Genomic DNA, 22,409 nt, shown 5'->3' with positions numbered 1-22,409 from the left:
GGGTCTGTGCACTACAGCTCCTAGAAGCACCTGTGGGCTCTGATTGTTCTCGATGGGCCAGGCACCATGCTGGATACTGTAGCACAAAAGCAAAAAAGACACTGGGCCAGCACTAAAGGAGCTTACAATTAAACGGGAGTGGTATTGAGCGAGACCAGTTCATTTACTTTACATTCTCGTGTAAGGAGGGGCTTTGTGTCAGAGCGCATCAAGTAACAAGTGACGCATGGGCACAAGGCACTGTGGGAGCCTCGAGGAGTGACAAATGGGTTTAACGTGGTAGGAAGACTCAACACATAGGATGTATGGTCCCTCTAGGCTATCTTTCCCGTTCATCTCTGCTAATTAACAAAGACATGGTTAGTCATGAGTCTTTGAGTCAAATGACATTTAGGTTTCATGTCTACTCACAGTTCCAGATTCTTTAAAAAACAAAACAAAACAGAACAAAATGGGCTTTCTGTAGTGACAGATGAAGGCTCAGGCACTGGCAGCCCCTCACGTTGGCTTCTGCTGAGAACGAAGCCACACTCCCCAGAAAGAACCAGAAAGCCACTTGGTGTAGATTAAGATTCTCACTCCCTCGGCCACAAAACTGGCCACCAGTTGCCTGAGAAATGGAGACTGCAACAGGCAGGGCTGTAAGGCTACAGTTTGCTTTTTGGGTCCTTATGACCTGCATTTTGGGGGCCACTTGACTCTCCCTGATGGAACCTTCTCACTCCGAGTTTCCCAGCGCCTCCCTGAATCTTGCGTCCCTGTGTGCCTCCCATTCCTATTCCCAGCACTTGACACATATTTGCTTTCTGAATGAAGTCAGTGAGGTGGGCAAATGATTTCTTCCTTAAGGAGGCCCGCATTTCAAAGAGGGGAGACAATGTTTTAAGCCCTCTTAATACATCTCTGATTTGGAGGTTTCAGTTTGCGTCAGCACTCAGGTTGGGTGCGGGGCGGGTATGTTGACCCTACAACAAAGGCAGTTGTCACCTCCTTACAGACAAGACTGGCCCTAGCATGAAACCTTCTACCCAGAAGTAAAGGACCAGATATGTCAAGTGAAAGAAAAACTCTTACAGGTTCAGGTCAGAAGGGACCTTTATCTAAAGCTGAAAGTAATTAAAACTGCATTTCCTGAGAATGATAGGAGAAGGTTACCTCGAATGAGTCTCTGACCTTCTCTGGGTCACTTAGGTGACGTTAGACTTGAGAAACTAAGGCATCTATTTCACAGGTGACTGGAACAAAGATCAAAGATTCCCTTGAAGAGGCTGGGCCTTACCCCTTTTTCCTGGGCGCATCGTGGCTGGCCTTCCACCCAGCAGAAAGCGAAGCGTCAGACTTTTCTGCATTCTGGTGGGTTTGTTCTTGGCTTTGTATTTCTTCAGCTCCTCATGAAAGACAACCAGAAGACAAATTTACATATGAAGTGGCCAGAAATGAGAGCAATTTTCTACTCTTCATTCACTTTCCTACATTAGCAGAGGACACAGAAGTCTAAAAAATTGGCAGTGATGTGCCCATCCATGTTTCCCGGTCACGCACTTATTTCTAATCTGTTGAGTGTTCCACAGTTAAGTGCGGACTAAGATTGGGGCTCATCTGTGGGAGTTTTGCTGAGATAAGCTTTCTAGGGGTGACTGCAATGGAGCAACTATACATAATCCCTCTGCAAATATTTTTAGGGAAGGGGAGCCTGGTTCATGAGAACTCCAGATCCCTAGAGACTGAATTCTAGCATGGGATTCTAGAAACGATACCCTGATTTTTGAGCACATAAGCCAGACTTCCTGGGAGGGCCAACACCTGTGGACACACCTCGTGACTTGAGAGACAGTCTACACTTTGGAAGGTGCTGAGGTTTGAGCGGAGGAAGCAGCCAGAGCTAACTGCTTACTTCTAACTCCACTCTGTCCCACTGTGGCATCAGACCTGACGTTACCCACCTGGGAAAGCCCTTCCTTGCTACTGTGACACCCAGAAGTGGCACTGGAATCAGGTCCAAGCCTCCCAGCCCTACCCGCCAGACTTAAAAATCAGGGCATTTGTCTCCAGTGTCTGAAAGGGAAGATACCCCAGGAACAGACCAAAAGACACCTGCTCCACCTTTTACTACAGCATACCTGAGAAACATGATCCTAAACACAGGTTCACTCAATATTTAACCAATTAAATTGTAGTCTCAACGCACAGAGTAATGTTCTCAAGGTGGGGTGTTATTTGCGTTTGGTGACAGTATAATTCCTCATTGAGTGAAACCGTCTTGTGCAATTTCAGGCCATTTAGCATCTCTAAATGCCATTAGTTCCCCCATAGTCATTGAGACAACCAAAAATGCCCCCTTGCATATCTCAACACTCGCCTAGCTTGATGGAGGGGGGCACAGTACAAAATATCAGCCCCTGGTTGAGAATCACTGGATGAGAAAAAGCAGCATTTAAATGAAATCTGAAACACATCCTGTTGAAAAACCAAGGATTGCTTTCACAATGTGAATCATGTAATTCACCTGTTTTATGTTACATTCTTAAATGTTTAGTAAAATATTGGAAGTGCATTCAGGAAAAGACCCGTCTGTGATGAAGATAAATGCCTCCTCTGAAAATCTCAGTGTGTCACATATATGAAAAATCACTGTGGGTTTTATTTTCTACCGACTTCCTCTTCCCTTGTATGAACTGCAGATTTAGATTTCATGCCACTGAGTTTTGAAATGACCCAAGGGATTCAGGAAATTCAACTGTTCTCATTTGCTACATAATATAGGGAAGTTATTTAGCCTGCCAAAATGAAGGTTAAAACAGTTTTGCTTTAGTTACCTGGACTTCTTCTTAAGATGGACTGTCGGACAACATCAGTGCCGAGAACACTGACATGCTTGAAACGCTTTGCCTTTTCTTCAAAAAACCATTCACCAGTTACAATCCTTAGCTGCCTACTCAAAAGAAAAGAGGACAGCATTGAAATTCAATTCTTTAGCCAAATAAACTCTCAAAAATCCTTAATTAAGTAAAAAAATAGCCTATAGTTATTTATCGCCTATAGGCTAAAAAATAGCCTATAGTTATTTACAGAGTCCATCTCAATCTTTGGAGTATATTATGGTGATTATAGTGGCCACTATTAGTTGCATACGTACTATGTACCAGGTATCTGCTAATTGCTCTTCATACTCAGTATACTTTTATCCACATAACAACCCTCTGTAAACATTATTATCCCCATTTTATAGATGAGGAAACTGAGACTTAGAGCAACAAAATGATGTGTCTCACACGTAAAGCCAGGATCCCATCCCAAGCAGTCTGGCCTATAACTCAAGTTCTTTTTTTTTTTACATTTATTTTATCCAAGTATAGTTGATTTATAATGTTGTGTTAATTTCTGCTATACAGTAAAGTGATTCAGTTATACATATATACATACATTCTTTCTCATATTCTTTTCCACTGTGGCTTATCACAGGGTATTGAATATAGTTCCCTGTCCTACACAGTAGGACCTTGTTGTTTATCCATTCTATTTATAACAGTTTGCATCTGCTAATCCGAAACTCCCAACCCGTCCCTCCCCCCTCCCTTGGCAACCACAAGTCTGTTCTCTATGTCTGTGAGTCTGTTTCTGTCTTGCAAACAAGTTCATTTGCGTCATATTTTAGATTCCACATATAAGTGATATCATATGATACTTGTCTTTCTCTGTCTGGCTTCCTTCACTTAGTATGATAATCTCTAGATCCATCCATGTTGCTGCAAATGGCACTATTTCATTCTTTTTTATGCTATAGCTCAAATTCTTAACCACTGCATCAGTGGTTAAATAATCTTTAATGACAACAGTGGGCAACAAATAAAGGTTTTGAATTATAAAGGGGCCATGATCAGACTCTGTTTTCTTTCTTTCTTTCTTTTTCTTTTGGCCATGATGCACGGCATGCAGGATCTTAGTTCCCTGACCAGGGATAGAACCTGTGCCCCCCTCAGTGGAAGCACGGAGTCTTAACCACTGGACCACCAAGGGTGTCCCAATCAGACTCTGTTTTAGCACGATACCTTGATGTAATATAATGACTGAGTTAGAGTAAAGAGAGAATGGGACAAAGAGACAGGTTGGCCATGGCAACAGTCCAGGAGAGAGATGGCAAAACCCGAGCTAGAGCAATGGCAAGACTAATAGAGAGGAGGAGACAAATTAAAAATGTAGGTGGTAGAAGGACCTGTCTGGGTTTCACAATCAATTGAACGTTGAATGTGGAAAAGAAGGACCTTTGAATAATCACACCCATCTGCAAGAGTTACACAAACCCTTTACCCCAGTTACACAGACCTGTTTACCATTCTCAGAACATGGCCCATGTTCACTTACTACTTGTCCCAACACCTCTATGGAGGACTGTAATGGAAAATGATGAGGTTGAAAGGTAGGATTGGGTCACATAATGGGAATCTCTGAATGTCAAGTGAAGGAGTTGGAATGCCATTTTGGAGGTGCTAGGGAACTCCGGCAGTTTTTCTAAATTTCAGGTTGAATCACAGCATCTCTGGAGCATTGTGAAGGGGAGAAATCAGAAGCAGGAAGGCCAATGAAGAAGTTATTGCAACAGATAGGATAGGAAATGATGAAGATGTGAATCAGGGTACCATGGGGGCAAGAAGTGAAAAGAAAGATAAAGATACTTGGGCCACTATGAAGCAGATAGGTTAGGGGGTCCCTGGAGAAAGGGAACCAGGAAAGGCTTTCTTGACGTAGAACCCATTTTGGCCTAAGCCATTTTGTGATCTGAACCTGGCTAAAATACTTGCCCTGGAACAGGTCTCAGTAATTAATGATCTTAAGGGAGGGAATGCAGAAACTAGGGAGGAACAGTCAAGAAACAAAAGTGCAGCCTTGGGGCAGGGTCCTGGTTCCTTAAGAGATAAACATAGTATCTTCGAGTTCTGCAGGAACTAAGGCCCCCACCCAGGTGGAGGATGGAATGATAATGTCGCCCCTCCTGACTTCAGTCAACTGAAGCTTAGACTCCGTCAACTTGCCCCAATTCTATGCTGAAGCTCCCTCATGAATATGCATGTACTCTTAGCATAAAGCTTCCCCCGTTTTGCTGTTGGGGAGACACTCTTTTGAGAACGATCCCTGGTGTTCTCCTTACTTGCTTCAAGTAATAATAAATCCTTCCTTCTTCTCCCGATCTTTGGCTTGGCTGTGTCTACTGGCTCAACACCCACCAAGAGGCAAACCCAGTTTTCAGGTAACAACTGAGGATGAAAATCAGCAAGATCGGTGACAAGTCTGACATGGTGGCTGAAGCAAAGCCGCTAGGAGTCAAAGAGAGATTTCTAGCCCTAGAGTATTATATCCATGAGATTCAGTACCTGGTTGGACTTAGAAATTAACAACTGGATCTTAAATATAAAAAAAAAAAATCACTCCAGAAAAATATGTCAATTTGTTCTCCACAGCAATTATCCTGAAGTACTACTGAATGTAGGAAACAAAGGTAAGTTATCTATAAAACCCTGTTCTACTACTGGGAAAAAAGTGAAAATGTCATCCTTGGAGCAAATTATTCATTGAATGACCATAGCATGTACATCTCAAATTTCCTCCCAAGTGGCTAGATCATCTACTGAGAAGCAAGGATTATTGGATTAGCTCCAAAACTGTATAAAATACACCCAAACTGAATACTTGAATGGGTTAAATTATTTCTGGATACATCTTAAGTGATCTAGACTTATACATCAGTACTTATGTTGGAAATCTACGTGGTAATTGTTCAATTCTAAATTCTAAAGATGTTGCCTCTAGATTCCTGTCCCTTAATTATTCAATCAAATGCTAATCTAGGTACTGCTGTGACTGAACTTTGCAGAGGGAACTGAAGTTACCTATCAGCTGACCTTAAAATAGGGAGCTTGTCCTGGATTATCTAGGTGGGCCCACTGTAATCACTGAGCCCTTAAAAACAGAGGAAGAAGAGGAGGAAGTTGGATACTGAGATGCTGCCGAATGGGAAGTCAGACAGATTCCAAATGTGAGAAGAGGGCTCTGAGATGCAGAGGTCCATATGCAAGGATCAGAGAGACAGGCCTCTAGGAACAAAGGCTGGCTCTTAGCTAACAGCCAGTGGGGAAACAGAAGCCTCGTTCCTACAGCCACAAGGAATCAGAATCTGCCCACCAAAATGAGCCTGGAAGTGGAATCTTCCCAGAGCCTCCTGATAGGAGCTCAGCCAGCGGACACCTCGATTTCAGCCTAGTGAACCGAGAGTAGAGAAACAAGCCAAGCCAAACTAGACTCCTGAGCTACAGAACTCTGAGACTGAAACCGAGCAGGACCCTGTGGGGCTCCTGGGCACGGAAGCCTTTCTGTTGTTTCTTGTTTGTAGGGAACAGACTACAGCCTCTGTGACCTTCCCTGTGTTCCAAAGGGCAGATTCGAACAGTTGCTAATCAGAGGAGGGAGGAGATGCAGAGACAAGGGAGGAGCAGTCAAGAAACAACAGTGCAGCCTTGGGGCAGGGTCCTGGTGCCCCCTCAAGGGATATACATAACAGTATCTTTGAGCTCTTTACAGAACTAAAACCCCCAACAAATGGAAGATGTCAGCATTGTTCATTCCAGAGAAGACCACCTGAGGCCAGATTAACGGAGTGCAGGCCCTGCACACACCCTAATCTTAACAGCAACCCCCTCCTTGAACCACTGCTATAAAACTCCTCACCAAATCCTCTCAGGTTGGGACAACAGTTCTTCAGGGGCATGAGCCCGCTGTGTCCCCCTTTTCCTGGTAAAGCAATAAAGCTATCCTTTTCTACTTCACCCAAAACTCTGTCTCCAAGATTCAATTCGGCACTGGTGCACAGAGGCCGAGTTTTCGGCATCAAGATCATATATTTACACTGTTCTAAGCTGCTAAATTGTGGCAATTTGTGATGGTGGCCACAGAAAACTAACAGAATCATTAAAACATAAAAACCTATTTGTTTTAGTATTCAACTCAGGAAATGATTTGCATGGGTTCTAAGAAGATACCTATGAAAAATTCAGAGGAAGAATAGGGCAGAGGTAGGCAAACTATGGCTGTGGGCCAAATTCACTTCACTACCTGTTTTGTACAGCCTACGAGCTAGAGATGGTTTTTACAATTTAAATGGTTGGGGAAAAATCAAAAGCAGAAGATTTCATGACATGTGAAAATTAATATGAATTATACTCAAAAGGCAGTGTCTATTAATAAAGTTTTATTGGAACACAGCCACGCTCATTTGTTTATGTGTTGTCTCTGGCTGCTTTTCTGCTACAACTGCAAACTTGAGTAGTTACAGCAGAGACCACAGTGCCCACGAAGTCTAAAATACTTACTGTCTGGCATCTTATTTTTTAAAAAGTTTGCCAACCTCTGCAATAGGACAAAGAAGTGACACAAAAAGAAACAAGAGCAAGGGGAATAATACAGATCAGCGATAGAGAACCACCTAAGAGAGGCATGCCCAAGTCTCAGCTCGTATTTTTTGTTTGTTTGAGTTGGTTTTTTTGTCTTTGCTTTTTGGTATGTTCTTGAGATATAGGGTGAGGTGGATGGCACATCGATGGCCGTTTCATGTGTGACAGGGGAAGGAGGGCCACACCAGGTCTACATGCCCCAGGAAATGGGCCTCCATATCATCTTTACCATATATGCCTAGAGCTGCCAACACCTAACACAAATAAGATCTTCCCAGAATTGTTAGTCATTACTTCTTGCTATCCTTATAAGAACAATAACTATAATCCTTATATTTGCTCGACTCAGATATGGACTTGAGTCACTTGTTTCAGAACTCTGCAACATCAGAACAATCTCTTGGGATTATGCCTTTGCCACCTTCTCAAGTCCTGGAGGTAGATGGAAGGCTTAGCTGAAGAACAGGGAGCTAATGCTGAGTCAGTGTGTACCACGCACCAAGTCGTGCATTAGCCACTTTACACGTGACACCTAGAATCCTCACTATAACCCATAAAGTAGCTATGTTATTCTCAATTTGCAGATGAGGAAATCAAAGCTCACACAGGTTAAATAACGTGTCCAAAGTTATACAATATTATGACAAAAACAGGATTTATACCGAAAGCCCTTTATATTTGGCAAAATTGTCAGTAAAGAACTTGTAGCTGTCAGGTATGACAAGGCTTTGAGTAAGGGTGAAAACGTACAGAAGCCAAGGAATAACATGTAGCATTTCACATGATGGGCTATGATTGTGTGTGTGTGCATGTACACGTGCCTGCAAGTGTGTCTCTGTGTTGGGGGCAGAGTGACAGGAATAAAGGAGGGGTAAAAGAGGAAAGAAAATAAACATGACACCCACTATAAAAGTTATATTCTTCTCTGCCACATCCATCTAATATTTCAGAAATACAAGGCTCAGAATAGACGCTGTGTTTCCTATAGGTCATACTCTAAAGAGTGAGTTTGACTGAAATTGAGTTACACTCATTATTTCTGATTAATGATTACTGAGTATTCAGAATTTGCTAGGCCCTAATTTTAACATTAAACTCATGGGAGTTCAAACTTTCACTTGGAAGCTTATTTAAATGTAAAGTCAAGTTAAGTTGTCCTTAGATTTACAGGCGAAAAATAGGTAACCTTATCCTAAAAAAGAAGAACAGTGACCAAAAGATTCATTTTCTTCCTTTATCTTCTACTAGTGACCAGAGACATCTGAGATAAGACATGCTTATTAGATATGCTGAAATAAGATGAGTTTCTTTCTTACTATTCATAAGGAAACTAGAATTATTTATAAATTTATGCATTACACATCAAATATTTATTTCATTCCTACATGTGTTAAGCCCTGTGCTAAGGCTAAGAGTACAGATGTGAAAAAGACAAACAAGGACCCTGGCCTTATGGAGATGATGGTATATATTTATTCCTTTCTTCCCTTCCAACAGGAAAAGTAAAAAGAAACCCCTAGGCATATTATGGTGAAACTGCAGAACACTACAGATAAAGAGAACATCTTAAACATAGCTAGAGAGGGGGAAAAAACAGATTACATACAGAGGAATGAGGATCAGGATGACAGTTGACTTTCAGTAGAAATAATGAAATCCAGAAGCCAGTGAAATGATATCTACAAAGCTCTGAGAGAAAATAACTATCAATCTAGAACTGTATATCCAGAGAAAACACTTTATGAATAAGAGTAAAACAAAAAAATTTTCAGTAAAATAAAAAGTGAGATAATTTACCATCAATAGAGTTTCACTAAAGGAACTTCTAAAGACTTTACTTCAAGAAGAGTTAATTAAAGTAGATCTGAGATATAAAAAGGGATGGTGAAAAGTGAAATTGGTAAAACACGTGGATAAATCTAAACAAATGTTGATGTAAAACAAAAATGATAATATCTAAATTGTTGAATTGAAAAATAAGGTATGTCTAAAACATAGGACAAAAAGTATATACAATCCAGGCTGATGATATTTGGAGTTTAAGAATACCAAGTTCCTTCTACTGATTAGAAGAAGGCTATAACTAATGATTTATAAAATTAAATATGAATGTTGTGATTTCCAGGGTAACCACTAAAAATAAAAATTCATATAATATCTACACTAGTAGAGAGGATAAAATGGAATGAGAAAAATATAGTACTTCAATCTACAGATAATATAAATAAAAGCAAATATTACAGTAATTGCAATAGAAACAAATGCAAATATTGCAATTACAATGAATATAAGTAGACTAAACTCTATAGTTTAAGAAAAAATATTGTCAAATTAAACTTTAACAATTATATATCATATATGCATAGCATGTATATGTAGCACATTATACATACAGCATATATGTAGAGCAAATATTTAAATACATATAACATGTAATTTAAAATAGCAGCTACTCTATATAGAGTCTCATCTTAAGCATGTGGACACAGGAAGGTTGAAAGGCAAATGGTAAAAAAATATATACCACGTGAATATTAACCAAAAGAAACTTGATATCGTTGTATGAATAGCAGACAAAATAGACCTTAAGGCGAAAGCATTTCTAGAGATGAAGGGGGTGATAAAAAAACACCTTCAAATCAGTAAAGACTAACAGCCTAATAGAAAATTTGGCAACATATAAATAGTCATATCACAGAATAGAAACCCAAAACAGCCAATAAACCTATGAAAAGATGCTCAACCTCATTAGTAATCAGAAAAATTCAAATTAAAATCATAATAAGATATCCATTTATACCTACCAGTTGGACGACAATTAAAATTCATGATGCCAAGCGTTGGTAAGATTGTAAAGGAAACTTTTATACAATGTTCGTGGAGTTTAAATTGGTACAACGATTATAAAAAACAACTTATCATCTTATAAGGCTGAAAATGCTCATACCATTTGCCGTTCAGTTTCATTCCTAGGTGCACTCCCTACCGGAGTCTTCTCAAACATTTTTGGCAGAGGTCACAGTAAGAAACACAGCTGGTTGCCAGAGGGGAGGGGGGCGAGGGGATGAGTGAGTTAGGTGAGGGAGATTTAGAGGGTACAAACTTCCAACTACAAAATAAATGACTCAAGGGGATGAAATGTACAGCATGGGGAATATAGTCAATAATAATGTAATATCTTCATAAGGTGACAGATGTAAACTAGACTTATGTTGTACACCAGGAACTAACATAGTGTTGGAGGTCAATTATACTTCAAAAAAAAACCCCAAACACACAGAAAAAGAGAACAGATTTATGGTTATCCGAGGCAGGGGATGGGGGAAAGGGGAATTGGAAAGAAAAAAGTATGTTTTATACCACAATCCAGAAAATAACTACACATACACACAAACACACACACAAACACACACACACGAATATATATATACTTACATACATATAATTTTATATATGATGACATTTTCTGTTTCCTTTTTTTCTTAAATGCTGGTCATGACCCGCCAATAGGTCATAACTCACAGTTTAAAAACCTTACCCAAGGAAACTCTTGTACATGTTTGTTAGGCCATATGTACAAGAATGTCATAGCAGCATTTTTTGTAACATTATAAACTAAAACAACAAAAATCTGCATCAACAAGAAAACAGATACATTACAGAATGATACAACAGTGAAGATGAACGGAATGGTATTCACATAAACATGGATAGATTTCACAAAAAAACGTTGAGCCAAAAGAGTCATAGGGGGAAGCAGCCGCATAGCACAGGGAGATCAGCTTGGTGCTTTGTGACCACCTAGAAGGGTGGAATAGGGAGGGTGGGAGGGAGGGAAGGACAAGAGGGAAGAGATACGGTAACATATGTATAACTGATTCACTTTGTTATAAAGCAGAAACTAACACACCATTGTAAAGCAATTATACTCCAATAAAGATGTAAAAAAAAAAAGAATACACACAGTATGATTTCCATTTCTATAGAAATCAAAAATGAACAATTAGAAAATATACTACTTAGGGATATATCCAAGTAGACAGTAAAACCATAAAGTAAAGCAAGGGAATAAAAAATGCAAAACAAGAATGCTCTCATTCTTAAACTGGGTACTGAATACAGACACTCTTTTATTATCGTCTAAACAGTGCATGTAGAGTGTCTTGATATGTATGACACTTCCATATTAAAAAAAAAGTCCCTCTAGCTTATGCAGGTATTAAGATACTAAACCACAGTGAACAGAACATTCTAAAAACAGGGGAGGGCTCTTGTATATGATTAATAAGTGACTGAAAATAGCATGTCAAGGCGCTCAAAACAGCTTCTTACCACCCCAAAAATCTGTGGGTCAGTGTGGGGTTACTCTGATGTGAATCTTTCCCTTGTAACTAGATTATAGAAATTTGTTAAACTAGGATTGACTTTGAAATGACTATGTGGCAACTGCCAGTACCCATGAGACCAAAAGATTGCCAAGAACAAGTTGAGGTTTTTTGTTCATTGCAATGAAGGAAAACACATGCCATGAAGAACCACAGGAAGTCTCAGTAAGAGGGCGTTTGAAAGGATTTAATATAGAATTTTGGGTTATGTTAGGTAATTATGGGGAGAGTTCAAGGCAACAGGGATTTGCTCTAGATTAGGTGATGTCAGGAAGTGGGGACAACGCTATGATTGGTATCTTAAGTTTTATCAAGAAGATGGGCCAACTAAAAGGCTAAAGCTGTAATTGGTAAGGAGGTAGCAGAGATTCACATTAGCCAAGAGAGGGGGATGTCTGATACTTTGTGGCTTGACCAGTCACCTTGTTTTGGTCTATGCTTAGACAAGATTATGAAGTATTCTTATTTTCTCTCACTTCATCCTGGTTGCAGAGTGATCGTGTGGGAGGTTGGTGCTCTGAGGTCGTTTTTGTCCACCAGAACCGCCACAGCCTGCCTGTAAGTGCCAGATCAGCTCCCAACAACATCAAGGCCCACATGTAAATGTCAGATCAGTTTCCGGATGTCAGGAGCTGTATTTCTCTTCCTCATAACAAAGCACTATATATTTCCTCCTGCATTCTCTGTGTGTATCTTCCAACCATTGGTACTATCCTCTTTTAAGTTACTGAGACTAATATTTTGTCTATTTCAGTTATATTTCATCTGTTTGCAGTAATCACTACAAATTCATCAAAAACACAACCACCAGGTTCCTCCTTTAAAATTACAAAGACTTTCACAAGGACATACAGCAGCATGAAATGTCACCACATGGCACGAATATATATAAGATCAGCTCATCAATATCATATTAGAACTATTTCATTTGGGGGATCTCTATCATGTCACTTTTATCTTAGGGGTCTTTCTGAGTTCAACTGAGGTGCTAATTAGGAAAAATGATCATTATGACTGTCTTTGTGTTGCATGGCAACTGCCTCAGCTAACATAATCATGTGGAATTTTGTAGGTCTCATTAAGATAGCAACATGAACTAACTGGCTGTGTCGGGGATCCCTTTCATTCTATTTCTATAGAGTTACTTTTAAAACTAGACCAACAGCAACCAACTTGTTAAAACCAGAAGGGGTTGGAGAAAATGTCAAGGGTTGCTCAGCCCACTGTAAGAGGGAGCCTCCCTCTATCAGTCCTTGCTGTAATCGTTTTCAGTGCTACAGCAATAAAATCTCTTTACTTTTATCCAATCCAAGGTAAATGACAATAAAGGTTGTGTTTCCAACTGATTAGAGAATGAGTCACTTTCTGACTCATTTCATCTCTTAGAGGTCACGGTGGGAATTTCAATTTTATGGTCTATTGAACATGGAGACAGCCCACTGGCACTGCAGCATTCTCTCACAACAAATAAAGGACATTCACTGCCAATAAAATATCATTCACACTTCCTTTTTGAAAACCACTCCATGAACAGCAAATAAGATACTTCCAGCACTGACAGATACTCTCTGAGATTTCATAGACTCATAGCTGGAATATTGAAGAAATAATGGTCTCTGTTTTCAGCTTTAAAAATGAGGAGGGATTTTGTTTATATCAAGTTAAACACTCATCATGTAAATTTCCAGCTGTCACAGATGCTAACAACTATTAATTGTTGTTGTCAAAGAGGTGTAAGAACCAATGAGAGCTCTGCTTCTTCCTCTACTTTGAGACAATAATGTAATAAACTCATCTTCCTCCTTAGACTCTGAAACCACTGAGTGTAGTCCATGTTTTATTCATCTTTGTATCCTTATCCCCTAGTATACCAACAGGTTATCAATAAATGTTGTAGGACGGATGGATGGATGGGTCAAAGGATAGATCAATTGGATAAGTGGATAGCTGGGTTTATTAAGTTACTGTTATACCAATAAAAGAAGTACAAGTGATTCAGAAGTTCTGTATTGATGCATTAACATCTCCTAAGGAGGACATAGAACCTTCAATTTGTTATTATTTATTCTTACACCCTTCTGACAACAACTTGTCTTATACCTTTCAGTGACAGCTGGAAATTTGCTCTGTTCAGAAGGCAAATGTATTTGGCACGTCTCTCATGTGTATGTGTATGTGTGTGTGTGTACATGTATTTTAATTCCATTCTCCTGACAGAAGAAAACCACATTTGTTCCATAACTTGCTTAAGCCTGGCATGCTTTAAGTGGGACCCTGCCACTTATTCATTCATTCATTTATCCATTCATTTGCTTATTCATCCATCCATCTAATCATTTAACAAATATTCATTGAGTACCTGCTATAGGGATTCTTTTAGGCACTAGAACTACTTCATTGAACATTATAGATAAAAAACCCTGCCCTCATGGTTATGAAGCTGATATTCTAGTGGAGGAAGAAAGATAATAAACAAGATAAGTAAAGTATATCGCATATAAATATTAAGAGGAAAAAACACAGGAAGGGGTTATGTTAGTTTGGGTAGGCTAACTTCCATAATGAACAACTTGCAAATTCCATTGGCTTAACACATTAAAAGTTTCTCTCTATATATATAACCTAATGTTGATCTGACAAGATTTAGGGGAAATTTTGTGTGAATTAGACCCGCAGTTACCATCCATACGGACTAGCAGATGAGTTGATGGCAAAACTTTCAATTAGCAATGCATGGATACACAAGCCCCTTGGGTCTTGTACTGAAAAGAATGTTTCAGTAATTACAACTGGCATTTAGAAATTAAAGACAAAATTACTCTCCCCATACAGAAGCTTGAGGCAACTCCTGATTGATTGAAAGACCCATGAGTCACAGTCCCTAGTTACTGTTGTCTGAGCAAATGAGGGTCCAGGGTGTAGGGAAGAGGTAAACAGTAATGGAATAAAAAATGGAAATGATTAAATACTAGGGATCAAATAAAAGAATACTGTATAAGAATTGAAGAAATAGTTATTGAGAAATTCCTTAACTCCTCAGACCCTGCAACTGGAAGGTCAGTCATTTGTTAAAATCCCATTTCCTTTCTTCTCTGCCCTGAAATGGCAAACCACACCTTGGCAGAGTCTGGTGGGAAAAGAGCTGGGTGGAAAAAACAAACAGACAAACTTTGATACTTATTCAATCCAACTCTACTAACACACATTCTGTCCTCTTAGTGTTCTTATTTCCACTATTTATAATATATAAAATCAATCACCTCTCTTATCTAATAGGTATATTTTGAGACCTTGTAGGACTCTTCCCTAGGAATAAATGTGATCTGAAAACAGATCTGCTCTCTCAGGGACTAAGGCTCCAAGATGGATAAATACAAAGAAAATCCCACCTAGGTGTCGTATAATAACTGTTAAAAATCCAATGGAAAAGGGGAAAATATTAAAAGTAATTGAAGAAAAATATCATTACCTTCAAAGGAGCAACAGTATATTGACATCTGATTTTTTAACAGAAACACTGGAAACCAGAAGCCACTGGAATAATATCTTCAAATTACTGAAAGTTAACAACTTCTAACCAAGAATTGAATACGCTGGCAAAAACATGTTTGGAACTGAGTGAAATAAAGCCATGCTAAGAAAAACAAAACTTGAGAGTATTTATCACTAGGAGAACTTACACTAAAGGAAATGCTAAAGGTTACCCTTTAGGCAGAGGGAAAATTATTCCAGATAGAAATACAGAGATGTAGTAATAAAGAATATAGAGCAACAAGAAGGGTAACTATGTAGTAAATTTAAGTGAATATTGACTACAAAATAATAATATCTTGCGGGATTAAGTATGTTATAGACTGAATGTATCCCCCCCACAATTCAAATGTTGAAACATAACTCCCAATGTGATGGTATTTGGAGGTGGAGCCTTTGGGAGGTGATTGATCCCCTTATAAAAGAGACCCCAGAGAGCTCCCTTGCCCTTTCTGCCATGTGAGGACACAGTAAGACTATAGCTATGAACCAGAAAGCAGACCCTCACCACACAACAAATCTTCAAGAACCCTGATCTTAGACTTCCCAGTCTCCAGGACTATGAAAAATAAATGGCTGCTGTTTAAAAGCCACCCAGTCTATGGTGTTCTGTTACAGCTGCCTGAATGGACTAGGACAAGCTATATATATCTATAAGTATAAATACATATGTGTGTATATGTGTGTGCACAGATATAGATAGACATACAGCTATTTAAAATACACAATAGCACTAGGAGGGGAGTAAAGGGAATTAAAGAGTCTTAAGGTCCTGCTATTGTCTTGGAAGTACCGAAAGTACTAATTAATATTAGATTTTAACAAGTCAAGAATGTATGTTGTAATCTCTAGAGTAATCCTTAGATGAGTGATAAAAAAAAATGTATAGATATTAGAGGAGATAAATAGAAAAATACCTAGACAACCTAAATGAAGGCAAATAAGTAGAGATAAAAGAACAGAATAGATGGGACAAAGAGAGAATGAGTAAATGAGAGGCAGATTTTAAGTAAAATATGTGAGTTATTTCATTACTACAAATGGAACACATATACTAATTAAATGACAATTGTCAGACTAGATTTAAAACATGTGCATGCAATTATATGCTGCCTACAAGAGACACACCTTAAACATAAGGAAACAGAGGGTTGAAAGTAAAGAATAAGGAGGATTTACCAAGCATACACTAACCAAAGAAAGCTATTGCAGCCATACTAATTGCAAAGTAAACTTCAAGGAAAAAAATCATAACTAGAGATAAGGAAAGATTTTTCATAATTATAAAGGTTTCTGTACATGTGTAAAATCTCAATTCTAAATATTTAAGTACTCAAGACTCTAACTTCAACATATATAAAGCAAATATTATCAAACTAAAAGGAAAAATAGAAAATCCACAATCATTATTGAGAGAGGTTAGTATATATTTCTCTCAATATCAGATATAATACGTAGATTAAAAAATCAGTAGGGATATGGAAGATTTGGACAACACAATTAACAAACATCATTAAAAGACATAACTAGGATACTCAAATCAATCCTGCAGAATTCATTTTCTTTCAAGAAAACAGGAAATATTTAACAAAACTGACCCTATTCTGGGCCAAATTTCAAATACTGAAACCACACAGAGTATGTTCTCTGACCACAGTGGAATTAAGCTAGAATTCAGTATCAAAAAAGGATACAGAAAATCTCTAGGAAATTATAAATTAAGAAAGACAATCATAAATAATTCACAGTTAAAGAAAAAGATGATGATGGAAATTAGCAAATAGAAAGAATGAAATGAATATCATAAAAAATAATTGATATGTGTGGGATGCAGCTAAAGCAGTGAAAACAGGGAAATTCATATCCTTAAATGTATATGTCATAAAAGAACAAAGGCTGGAAAATCAAGTATCTAAATACCTGAATCAAAAAATTGTTAATCAAAAATAAATTCAAAGAAAGTAAAAGAAAAGAGCAAGGAAGAAACCAATAAAATTGAAAATATACAATATGGCAAGAAAAAAGATATAAGTATTAGAAAAGGTAGTATAATTGTGCAGAAATAAAATCTGAAAGGCACCACAGAAACTGTTATAATTAAGAAGTGATTTAACAAGATTTCTGGATACAGATTAGACTACCCAAATCAATTCGTATTTCTACATATCAACAATTAGAAAACAAAAATTTTAAAAGCATACTATTTATAATAACATAAAAATCAAATACTTGGAATAAATATAATAATGTATAAGACCAGGAAAACTATAAAATATTACTGAGAGAAATTAAAGGCAAATAAATGAAGGGGCACATAGTGTTTGTCGATTGAGAGACTAAATACTGAAAGATATCAATTCTGTCCAAAAGTATCTACTGATGTAATGCAGCCCCTATAAAAATGCCAGTAGGACTTGTTTTCTGGAAAGCTGATTCTAAAACATATTTGAAAATACCAGAGGCCAATAATACTCAGGGCGTTTTGAACAAAAACAAAAAAGTAGGAAGTCTAGTGGATATAAAATTTTATTATAAAGCTACAATAATGAAAATAATGTGTCATTGGCACAATGTTAGACATAATAGAGTGTTCAGAAATGATACTTGATTTGTGAAGGTTAACACTGTACAGCAGTGAAAAAATAATCTTCAGCGAATGGTGCCGGGTCAAGTAGATACCCATATTAAAATATGAAAATGAATCCCTAACTAACAGCATATACAATCTAGTTGGAACTCATTTTTGTAAGTGTAAAGATAAAAGCTAAAATAATAACAATTACAGAAGATCACATGGGAGAATATTTTCATCATTTGGGAGTTAGAAAAAGTTTTGTTTTGTTTTTTTAAACAGAACACAGAAAAAAAATCCCACTAATCTCATATAGGAAAAGATGAACAAATTGAGTTATGAAAACTTAAGAGATTTCTGTTAATCAATGGCACCAGTAAGAGAACAAAAAGGCAAATCAGAAGTTGGGAAAAAATATCTCCAACACAAGGAACCAACACTGTTTGTATGCAGGATATATAAAGAACTCCTTCACACTAGTCAATAAAAGACTGACAATCTAATAGAAAAAAAGAGACCTGAACTAGTACTTCACAAAAAGGATGTTCAGATGGTCAATAAACATATGAAAATATCTTCATTCTCAATAGTAATAAAGAAAAATGCAAAGTGATCTACTGCACACCCAACAAAATTATGAAAATAGAAAAACAAAAAACAGGGTTGGTAAAAGTATCAAGTAATCAACTTCCAGGCATTGCTAGTGAGAGGATAACCTGGAACAACCTGTAAGTTATAGAACAGTGAAAACAAGTAGACAGCTGCCAAATGCAACAAAAATGGATGTCTCACAAACATACTGTTGACCAAAAGTCCTTAGAAACAAATAAACACACCCTGTATGAGTCAATTTATATAAAATATAAAAAAGTCGAAGTTAATCTATGGTGTTAGCAGGAGAGTATTTATACCTGGGGAATAAGAAGGGACTAGTGTTTGCGAGGAGGAAGAAGAAAGGTTTCTGGGGTGTTAGTAATGTTCTATTTCTTCACCTGAATGATAGTTACACAGAAATTGTGATGATTTGCAAAGCTGTACACCACTGCTTCTCAACCCCAAGTGACTTTTGCTCTTCAGGGGACATTTGGCAATGTCTGGAGGAACTTTTTCATTGCTACCACTGGAAAAGGGCGGAGTGCTACTGGCATCTAACGGGTAGAGGCCAGGGATGCTGCTAAACATCTTATAGTACACAGGACAGCCCCTCCCCCTCCCTCCTCCACAAAGTTTCATATTGTCCACAATATCGGTGATGTTGAAACTGAGAAATCCTGTTGTACACTTGTCATTTGTGCCCTTTTGTGTAAGTTAACTCTAGTTTTTTTTAAAAAGCCATGTGCATGTTTTTTATTCATAAACAGAAAGGATGCTAGCCTCTTTCCAAGTTTTCCTCTTTCTATTCATTTGCTTCTTGTTAATTTGATTTGTTGTCCTCTAGTGGTCACTAAGGGTGGAGAGGGACAAATGCTCCCGCAAAATTGCATACAAGCAAAACTATAATTGAGGAAATTCTGTCCATTAATTATTTCCTCTATAACTCATTATTTGACTATACTGGAAGAACCTTTATATCCAACTCTGAAATGCCAAGTAAAGGAAAGCAGAATTGGAGAAAGCATTATCCCACACAGAAACAAATTTTCTAGGAAGAGTCCAGGGTCTAAAAGAGCAACTTCTGCATTACTTACATGAGTCACAGATGTATCATGTTTCTTTTAAGTAGAAAGCAAAGTGCATTATTGATACTTTTCTGTATATGTATATGGAGAAATATCCGAAGTAAATACTTTGATTTCATGGGAAAAACAGGAAGGTACCCAGGATTATTTTTGCATCTTGATTTGCAGATGACTAGACTCAGTTTAGAGAAAGAATACCAATATCAACAAAAGCTACGTCCCAACACATTATGTCAATGATTCCATCAGTGCTCATTCCCCCAGATCTGGTAAATGATGTTTGCCAATGACTAAGAGGCAAGTATGAAGAGGAATTTATGCGAGACAAAGAACTGAAGATGGTTGCTTAGGTAAATCAAAGTAATGTATCCAAAGAAAGAAATGAGATACCTTAAATGGTTCATTGCTTTAGAGCTGCTTATCTCAATGTAGTGTGGAAACATAGCATGAACTGCTCAATTTATGATCAATTTTATGAAAAAGTACAGGAGAAATAACATTGGTTAAATAATGCAATCAGTGAACACAGGAGACCTCAATAGAACACAGTCGTCCTCATTCAGAGAAGTTGGAAATGAAGGTCACTCACTCTTACTACTGAACTATTCACTTTTCCTCCCAAGATAGCCTCTTAACTCCTATAAGAGAATGAGTTAGTGAGGATAAAAGATAAACCCAACCCAACCAAACCAGGTAAACCTGATGTGATGCCAGCATCCCCAACCTCAACCACAGGAAAGAGAGGTCAACATGGAGTTGCCTGGAGATGAGATTATTAGGTGCCATCCAGAGCAGAAGAGATGAAGGGACCTTGGGAGGGAGAAAACGTACCAGTTGATCCAGGGTCAGATTTCTTAAAAGGATGGAGTTTGGCATGCCCAAGGAGTAGTAGAGACCTTATCGTGCTTGGACTCCAGTTTAACTGAACTTAGAAAACAATGACTCTTGATGTGCACCCTGGCTGGCAGGGTGAAACCCACAGCCATGACATTCCCGCAGGCTAAACACGGAGGCGAATGATAAAGCTGTCTCCCTTCACCCTTTCTCAAGAACTAGGTTGGGAAGAAATTCAGAGGCTACTTCAGCTGATGTGAAGAGCAGGCTGGATATTTGATACTCATCTCGCCAGTCACCCCAAATGTCTAAGAATGTCTCAAGGGCAATTGTCTGTGCCTTCTGAGAAGCCACGTGGAGCCAGGTATGGCTCTAAGAAAGCCAGAGGGTGGTTTTCAGATGCAGCAAGAGACCATGTTCTGTGAGGCTTCCAGTTGTACTGTGTTTTATAGTTTTAAAAAATAAGCATAATGTTCCGTTTTTGTCTGTCTGTCCCTTCCTCTCTCTCTCTCTCTGTCTCTCTCTCACACACACACACCACACCCTGCCAAGGCAGTGCTGAGCCTGTGGCTGGGCTACACTTTTAGTTCTACTCTCTATCCCTATCTTTTAAATACTCTTCTTCCTTCTTGCTTTCCCCCACTCCAAACCCTTCAGTCATCAAAACGGACTTTCCACACAAAGGCAAGAAACTCACGCGACTCTGGCACAGACGGTGCAGCGCCAGCTGCCACCAAGGCCTGAGACCCGGCACTGGCTGCACACTCTGAGTGAGCAGGCCTGGCACGGGTCTCCGCGGTCGAATATCAAGCCCAGGTTTCTCTGACAGCGAGCACAGACCCTGCTGGTCTCTTGTTGAGTCTTCCCACTTCTACGTTTTGCTTCCAAAAGTTCATTTTTCAGCTTCCTGGAAGAAGAGGAAAAAAATCACTTACAAAAATCCCCAAAAACAAAGCAGAGGAGCAGAGCTATCTTCATTTAAGGGGTGTTTTCATTTGGAAGAATATTTGAAAGAATCAAGGAGTTAGAGTCAAATGACTCAAAAAACACAATTTCTCCCTCCAGAATCAATAATCCTTTGATCTCAGTAGTGGAAAAACATAATGTTTCTGTTTCAATTTGACATCTTCCACTAGCACTACTATTTTGCTATTAGTATTTATTTACATTCCACTCTATCTTCTCCAGGGTATCCTTGATACCATAACATGGGAATACAACCCCAGTCTACAGGCATGCACAATACCATGTTCTCTCCTTGCCTAGATATATTACATGAGGCGAGAGTGTGAAATCAAGCTTGGCAACATGGGTACTTTCCTTAAGAGAGCCAATGAAGAGTTTGCTGCAAAGACACTGTCCATCATTTCAGGTCAAAATGCTTCCGCTTAACATATGAGGGTTTCCAACAACTTCCACTGACCTGGGGGCTCTGCTATTAGATATGCCTTTCTTTGAATAGAGGTTCCATCATGAATTACTTGTTCAACCTTAAACAATGATTTACCCACTCAACTTCAGTCTCTTCAGTTCTAAACTGGGAGTATTAACATTCTATTGGGACTCTTTTTTGTTTTGTTTTGTTTTTTTCCAGTACGCGGGCCTCTCACTGTTGTGGCCTCTCCCGTTGCGGAGCACAGGCTCCGGACGCGCAGGCTCAGCAGCCATGGCTCACGGGTCCAGCCGCTCCGCGGCATGTGGGATCTTCCCAGACCAGAGCACGAACCCGTGTCCCCTGCATCGGCAGGCGGACTCTCAACCACTGCGCCACCAGGGAAGCCCAACATTCTACTGGGACTGCTTTTAAGATTAAATGAGAAGATGCTGGACTAGGAGGATGTGGAATTCACATCTCCGCACAACTAGGGCACCTCGCAGGCACCAGTTGGGGACCACGGACACCTAAGGGGACAGGAGGAACCCCCTAGCAACCAGGGAGGACGTGGGGAGTGGGGGGTAGTGAGGG

At 38.8% G+C, this 22,409-nt stretch overlaps 1 protein-coding gene across 2 annotated transcripts in view; it reads right to left on the bottom strand.

Annotated features, from left to right (window-relative positions):
• SYTL5 (synaptotagmin like 5) overlaps positions 1-22,409 on the bottom strand; it is a 100,350-nt gene that overhangs the window by 45,602 nt on the left and 32,339 nt on the right. For both annotated transcript variants that reach the window (XM_024764569.1, XM_024764570.1), the window contains exons 2-4: positions 21,141-21,350; positions 2,817-2,932; positions 1,280-1,388 (exon numbers count right to left, since the gene is read on the bottom strand). In XM_024764569.1, the coding sequence (XP_024620337.1) occupies positions 1,280-1,388; positions 2,817-2,932; positions 21,141-21,350 (435 nt within the window). The remainder of the gene's footprint in view (positions 1-1,279; positions 1,389-2,816; positions 2,933-21,140; positions 21,351-22,409) is intronic.

Source organism: Neophocaena asiaeorientalis, unplaced genomic scaffold (assembly GCF_003031525.2).
Source record: "Neophocaena asiaeorientalis asiaeorientalis breed wild unplaced genomic scaffold, Neophocaena_asiaeorientalis_V1.1 scaffold870, whole genome shotgun sequence".
In the NCBI taxonomy this organism is placed as follows: Eukaryota; Metazoa; Chordata; class Mammalia; order Artiodactyla; family Phocoenidae; genus Neophocaena; species Neophocaena asiaeorientalis.
This window is presented reverse-complemented; position numbering and strand designations above follow the sequence as displayed.